Source organism: Pinus tabuliformis, chromosome 2_2 (assembly GCF_031772625.1).
Source record: "Pinus tabuliformis cultivar Carrire ecotype Pingquan chromosome 2_2, CPIR1, whole genome shotgun sequence".
NCBI lineage: Eukaryota > Viridiplantae > Streptophyta > Pinopsida > Pinales > Pinaceae > Pinus > Pinus tabuliformis.
Genome location: NC_142300.1, coordinates 932,762,064 through 932,769,287, shown reverse-complemented (window position 1 = coordinate 932,769,287; position 7,224 = coordinate 932,762,064). Strand labels below are relative to the sequence as shown.

Genomic DNA, 7,224 nt, shown 5'->3' with positions numbered 1-7,224 from the left:
TTATATCACAAAGTGTTATGAATATCGCTAATATTTTACAACCATAACTTTTGTTCATCAATTTTTTTTTATATATATATATATATAATTATACATTTAAAATATTTCTTAATTACTAGTTTTAATTTTAGGTTTTAGAGTTATATAGTTAATATATATTTAAAAAAAAATAAATTCTACATATTTAATAAATTTAATATTCATAAAAACCAGATATAAACAACATTGCATCATTTATATAAATTTTTATCTTCTATTTAGTCATCACAATGAAAGTTTATATATGTATATACATATACAAAATAATTTTAAGGTCATTATAAAATTTATTCTTCAAAAATTAATGTAAAGGAGGATCTCTTTTATAATTAATTTTGAAAATACTCCGCAGAGATAAAATGTCCAAATCTGTGGAACTTTTCACTATATGGAACTCAAGCGTGTGATCATATCTTAAAACTTTTTATTTTATTTTTTATTTTTAAATTCAAGTAGAAATACGTTGAGATTTTAAAATTGATTAAAAACAGAAATTATATTTTATTTCTCCACACTAAAATAATAAAATATCACATTATGGAAGATAAAGATAAATTAAGTGAAATTTGTAGTTAATACTAATGAAAGGTCTTTTGTAAAAATAGAATGCCATTACAAAATTAAAACTTCAATCATTTTTTAAGTCTCTGGCATGGCTGGAATACATAACTTCAATCATCTTTTATGTAGGGTATTCAATGCCTTGGAAGATGCACGGGACATAGCCCGCTAACACATGAATTGCTTTTTTCAATTTAGTGGCGAATTTCGCAATTCGCGTGTTAGTGGATTATGTCCTGTGCATCTTCCAGAGCATTGAATAGCCCATAGCTAGTTAGGCGCTGCCCTTTTATGTCTCTGGCATAGTTGGAATACATAATTAATGTAGATACAGATACATGGAAAATTATTGTCACACAGGATTATGCAGGGATTCCATATCACCACATGACGTAGTAAACTTATTGCCTCAACTCTTTGATATGTCTGGGATCTTCTCTTGTTTTTAAATCAACTGATGTAAAAAGGTAGGTTCGTAATCAATTTTTATTACAAAATTAATTTATAAAACAATTTAAAAAAAATAAAATTGTCGTCTTCTTATTTTGTAATAAAAAGACCATTATGTGTTGCAAGTGATAAAGACGATTTAAATGCCATTTGTAATCAATATTAATGAAAGGTTCGTCTTTGGAAGTGATAAAGATGGATTAAGTTAAATTTGTAATCAATATTAATGATTGATTGATGTGAAAAGACGATGGCGGTCCAAAATTAAAATTTCAATCATGAGATATGTCTGTGGCATCGTTGCAATGTTATGCGTGGACATGCCTAATTATGGAAATACAGATACGTGGAAAATTATGCAGCTTCGAACTCCATATCACCGCTTGATTGCCACCGCCTTATCTTCATTATAAAAGTGTTTTATGGATAACAGAGGGTGTATCGTTTTCGAGTTCTTACCCATAACCTTGATTTGTCAAGAAAGAACCTGTTATCAAACTCCGTTCCTTACTGGACTGTTTAAGTGTAATCTCCATTCCTCTGGGTGAAGAGAAGTTTCGTACCAATGGGGAGAACAAGCAGCCGGAGGAGACGAGTAGTGAGGCGGCCAAGGATGCACAATCGGCTGATGTTGGAGAACATACTGGTGGAGAATTTGCTAGTTGACAAGCTGGAAGACCTGATTGCCTCGCTTGCTAGATTAGCCTCCGAGCAATTCGACATGACAGCGCTTCTCCAGCTGCACGATTTGAACCACTTAGCCCACGTGCTAGAGGCCGACGAAGCTGGAGGCACATTACCGTTCCATTTCATGGACGCCAGCAGCAGCGGGAGGTCAACTTGTTCCATTCCCCTGCAACAATTGAATCCCATTTCTTTCACCGAGTTGCAGGTTGGAGAAGTCCACCATGGCCGGGTGGTATATGGGACGCTGTGCGTGGAGGCGTGTAGAGGAAGCACGATCATGACCTTGCTTGAGGACGATAATGGTCTTGCGGTCAGGCTGGCAATCTACGACACGGCTCCCTCCCAGAGTGCGGACATGAAAAAGCTTTATCCCAGGGGAGCCAGGGTGGCTGTCAAGGAGCCCTTTATTATGCGCGCCGCCGACGGTAGCATTCTTATTTGGGTTGACAACCCTGCCAACGTCCACAAGCTAGTGACTGAAGAGATGCTGTTGCGTGTTAACGTGCAGGAGGTGAGGAAGAGGGGAAACATGTGGTTCAGAGAAAAAAATTGGGACGGAGCAGTTGAAAATTATACAAAATGCATTGACGCCACTCACCCTCAGCTCAAGGAGAGGGTGTTGAATGACGATCAGAATATCAGTACCAGTCTTCTGCACGCGTATTCCAACCGGGCAGAGGCGTGGCTGCAGCTGAAGGATTCCGATGAGGCCCTTGGGATTGATCCTAACCATCTGAAATCGCTCTATCGGAAAGGCCGCGCTCTGCTCGGGTTGAGGCAATATGCGATAGCATGTGAATCTTTAGAGAAAGCGGACAGAGTTAGCGCCGGGAACAAGGAAATAAAAGATATTTTATGTCAGGCCAAGATTTTGCATGCCCAGAGCCGGAATGGTAAGTATGACATCTCCGCTTACCTGCTTGGACGGTGCCCTTCTCCTCCGGAAGTCGCCGATTTCGTCGGCCCTGTGGAAATTCACACGACCAAAGACTGCCGCGGCCGAGGACTTACGCCACAGAAGACATTGCGACCGGGCAGCTTCTGTTGGTAAGCAACGCTGTCGCAGTTGTTTATGATGATCAGCAGAGTGCTTTACCTATGTTCCTGAACTACCGGGGCAAAATTCTTACGGCCTCTCGAGAAGATCTTGTCGCGGCAGTCGTATGCGCTGCCAGAAAATCCCAAAGATTGCTCCAGCAACTTTATAGTTTAGATGCGTCTTCTCCGACGGAGAGCCTGCATGCTCCGGCCATGGATCTATTTAGACCGGACGACGAAATGTCCCATGGAAAGAAAAATGAAAATTTTGAGGTGAATGTTAATCGTCTCCGCGATGTGATAAGTCGAAACACATTCGGTGTAGCTTATGAACCGGGACTTTGCCACGCAGGCCATAAATATTTTAGGGGTCTCTGGTTACTGCCGTCGTTCATTAACCATTCCTGTTTGCCGAATTCAACACGTCTGCAAGTGGGAAGTACAATGTTTATTCACGCGTCCAAGCCCGTCCAGAGAGGAGAAGAGATCACAATTTCCTACTTCGACGCTCTTGTTCCCTTGCCGCAGCGCCAAGGTAACTGCGAGGATTGGGGTTTCGAATGCAAGTGCGAGAGATGCGGATTGGAGCAATCTCTGCGGCCACTCCTGGAGCCCATAACCAGAGAATTCGGAAAATTGCTTGGCAAAGCAATGGAGGAAATCAATGCTGCAAGGTGTCTTCAATTGCAGCCTTTCGATACTGATCGTCCCGCATTCGCACAATTTGCAAAGTTTTTTGTACGGGTGGAAGAGATTATTAGGAATTCCCCCGAGTTGAAAACGGAAGAAGAAAAGAAGTGGGTTCGCGCCTCTTTTGTTTCTGCCTATTTTGCAGGGACGCAGTCTAACGTGTTCTTCTCCACAACGTTGGAGGACTGCGTTCCTTCTGGAAAGGAAATCGTGGAAACCATTCAAAGCACAGTGCCGGGGGACATTCGAACCCTGATCATGGTAGTCAAGCATTTGAAAGAAGCTAAGCGTTGGATGAGGGGTGGAAATGAAGCATCTATTACAAGAACTGTATCGGAACAAGCGAGGGAGGCATGCATCCGAGTGTTTGGCAGACATTGTGAACATGTTTTCGAGGAACTTGTCTTTCAATATTCAAACCACCAGATGTTTTAGTAATGGTGCAACTGACATTGCCATGATCAGATAATATTCTACGTGGAAGACATAGGGCAGGGTGCCATTTTGGAAGGTTATTTTTTTGGAGTTGTTTGAAATAGTTCGTTAGATGTTGTTATGCTATCCAGTAAGACGTAGGTCAGCATGCCATTTTGGAGCGTTAATTTGTTTGAAGTAGTAGGAAAAAATTAGTTAGATGGTGTTATGTTTTGCTGGCAGGAGACTAAGATAATGTTCGAATCCAAACTAGGAGTGCTTAGCTGTCCTCGATTGCTTTGCTGGATGGGGTTATTTTGATATGAATCTTGAAGTTTAATGTCTCAAACAGTGTCCTCTAAAGATGAAATTTGTGTTCATCATTTTGAGCAATATACAAGGTACTAGTACTGATATTTCCTAACTATTATTGTGGCCTTCTGTTTTGACTTCGCCCCTAATTTGAGTATGTTTTGCGTTTTTCGCTCATATTTGAATTTTGGAGTATGTTTTGTGTTTATCTTTCTTGGCATGACTTCTATCATCACTGAATTTCTTAAGGTTAGATTTAGTTCGTTTTTTCAATTACTTTTATATATTCAGCTTTTGTTTGAAGGGATTTTGATAAATTCTATGACAAGGGTGGTGAGATATCCGTTTATCATATGAATATGGTGGTAGACTGCCTTGAGTTTGAAACGACTTCGGTAACAACTTTAATTTCTAAAGCTGGGATAATATCCATTGGTAAATTGCCCTCTAAAATTTCTAAACAAATAAAATGAAGGTCAGAACCCATTCATTTCAAATTATGACGCATTTACTATCCAATTATCCATAATGTTTCCGTCTACGGTTAAAGTTACTCTAAAATTTCTAAACAAATAAAATGAAGGGAAGAACCCATTCATTTCAATTTATGATTGCATAGTTTCAATTGATGACCGATATATAGTAAACTATCAAATCATCCATAATGGTTCCGTCTTGGGTTAGAGTCACTCATGTTTCTATCTAGATTTCCGTCTTGGGTTAGACTCACTCATGTTTCTATCTAGATTTAAGGTTATTCATTTCCAAATCTCGAACCTCCTTTGGCTTTCAAATATCATGTAAATAAAGGGCATTGGCGATACTGTGACCCACAATGTGGTTTCATCGCAAATTTTGATCGCTTATTGCTTATTTTTCAATTTACGATTGGCCAGTGTCTGGGACTGTGCGTATGACGAAGTTTCGCGCCTATAATATAGTGTGGGCGTTTTCGGCAGAGGCATGTTAATCAATCAATCCACTGGGACGTCAACATCATCATACGGTGTGTATTGTATTCTGGTCTGCTCATACAATGCCATCGATCGTTGATTTCCTGATATCGCGTTAGGGTTTAGTTTCCATGTTTTTCTCTAACCCATGGATATTGCGAGCTCTCTTACTGTCTACAGTGTACGTCGTACCGTGTTCTATTATCGCTTTGCCAAAATGCTACCCCGTGATTATTGTGATATGAACCTGTTACTAGTTTCAGGTTCTCAACTCCATATCACTGGCTGTCAAAGTTTCTTGTAAGCGGCGACGTCACATGCAGTTTACTTTGTATGTTCCTTGTAAGAGATGATGTCACATGCAAGTTACTTTGTATGCGTTGATTTTAACTGATATAACTGGTTGCTGGAATTCCCGTAGTTTCCTTCCTTTATTTTGTTTCGGGAAGGTTTTTCGTGCATTCTGTTTTCCCGAGTTAAGTCAGCTACGCATGATGAGGAGAGAGCTTGTAATATCGGTTGTGCTTTTTCAGGTTCAGCTGTAGGCATAGAATTGTTAAGAATGATTGAAATCCATCTCAACAAGCTACTATGTGAAGTATAATACCAGCGAAATTATTACATGGCAATGAATGCGTAGATTGCAGAGAATATCCCAGAATATAAGAAAGAAATCAATCGTTTGACATGCCTCCATAACTTTTTCTTTTTTTTTTTCAGAGGGAAAATCAACATATGGCCTAGGCCGGCAGATATTTTACAACATATGGCCGAAGCCAGCAGAATTCAGAATATTACGGCATAGCCGTTACAAATCAAAGGCCGAAGCCAGCAGATACGCGGGGTCCACAGCAGATAACCGTCGAAGGCCGAAGCAAGCAGATACGCGGGGGTCCACAGACTACCACCGCAGGATTCGATCACGGCTGGGGGGAGCAAAAGCCATCCGCCCCAGCCGCTAAGTCATGCACGTCGCGTGCAGACATGCCTCAATAACTTGCAGGTTGAGATTTGTGATTTTGGTTGAAGTGTTGGAAATTTCTGGTAATATCAAACCATTGAGAAAATGCTCTAACAGAATTCCTCAACCAAAATAAAATAAACTTGTATTAATTCATAATCTGCTTGTTACAAATTTTTTCCTCTTTTTCAGAGAGATTCACCAAGAAATTTCACAAAAAAAATTACTCTGTTTCAACCTCAAAATTCATTTTTACACTACTTTGTGTAAAAATAAAGTTTAGATTTACCGCTGTAAATAAGAAGGATTCTTACCTATGGTGCTGCACTTTTAAATTCATATTCAAAATAAAAGAAAATTTACATTCAGCATACGATACATTTATATAGCATACGATACATATGCAACCAAATAAAAAAAACTTACACGCTTTTACTTACCCATACTTCTGTAAGAAATAAAAACATTAAAACCAATAAACTTTACCAACAATCTACGAACCCAAATAAATTGCCTTTATGTTTTACTGGCGGTCAACACAAAACTTTACCTAATGTCCAAATGGTGCAGTCCAGTACATTTTTGGTCTCAATCAACGGTGGACATCTTTCCTTCCCATCTGACGGATATCGCTCAACCAAATCAACCGAACGATACGCTTCGATAAAAAGCTGTTTTTCTAAAAGTACATTTGACGTGTGGCAAAATTTTATTGCATCGGGCTTGATTGAAGGAAAACCACTTTTCGCGAAAAGTAGTCCGATAAGGTTTGATGGTTTTCGGCAGCTGTTTTTCGTGAATTAAATGTCCAGGTGAAATTACGTTTTCAACACTCCTCTTTAATTTCAATCGCTGGGTTGAGTCATACCCAAACATTTCCTCAAAAATTCAAAGCTTTTCTGGTCCAATGGCTTTGTCAAAATGTCTGCAACCTGTTCCTGAGTCCTGGAATGTTGTAAAGTGATTTCTCCACTGCCTAACAATTCTCTGATGTAGTGATTCTTTGTGTCAATGTGTTTCATTCTTTTATGAAACACCGAATTCTTAGATAATACAATAGCTGAGCTATTGTCACAAAAAATCACCGTTCCTTTTGCCTGCTCTTAGCTTAAGCTCCTT

At 39.3% G+C, this 7,224-nt stretch overlaps 2 protein-coding genes across 2 annotated transcripts; both read left to right on the top strand.

The window, feature by feature from the left end:
• The first annotated feature begins 1,615 nt into the window (after positions 1-1,615).
• On the top strand, positions 1,616-2,788 carry LOC149196202 (methyltransferase FGSG_00040-like). Its single transcript, XM_089408223.1, has one exon. The coding sequence runs from the start codon at positions 1,616-1,618 to the stop codon at positions 2,786-2,788; it is 1,173 nt and encodes a 390-aa protein (XP_089264349.1).
• Positions 2,789-2,835: 47 nt separating this feature from the next.
• Positions 2,836-3,900, top strand: LOC149196201 (uncharacterized). The gene has a single exon (XM_089408222.1). The coding sequence runs from the start codon at positions 2,836-2,838 to the stop codon at positions 3,898-3,900; it is 1,065 nt and encodes a 354-aa protein (XP_089264348.1).
• The last annotated feature ends 3,324 nt before the right edge of the window (positions 3,901-7,224 follow it).

Bases quoted from the DNA above. Each gene is read 5' to 3' on its own strand.
- LOC149196202 (XM_089408223.1), top strand. From the start codon at position 1,616: ATGGGGAGAACAAGCAGCCGGAGGAGACGAGTAGTGAGGCGGCCAAGG.
- LOC149196201 (XM_089408222.1), top strand. From the start codon at position 2,836: ATGTTCCTGAACTACCGGGGCAAAATTCTTACGGCCTCTCGAGAAGAT.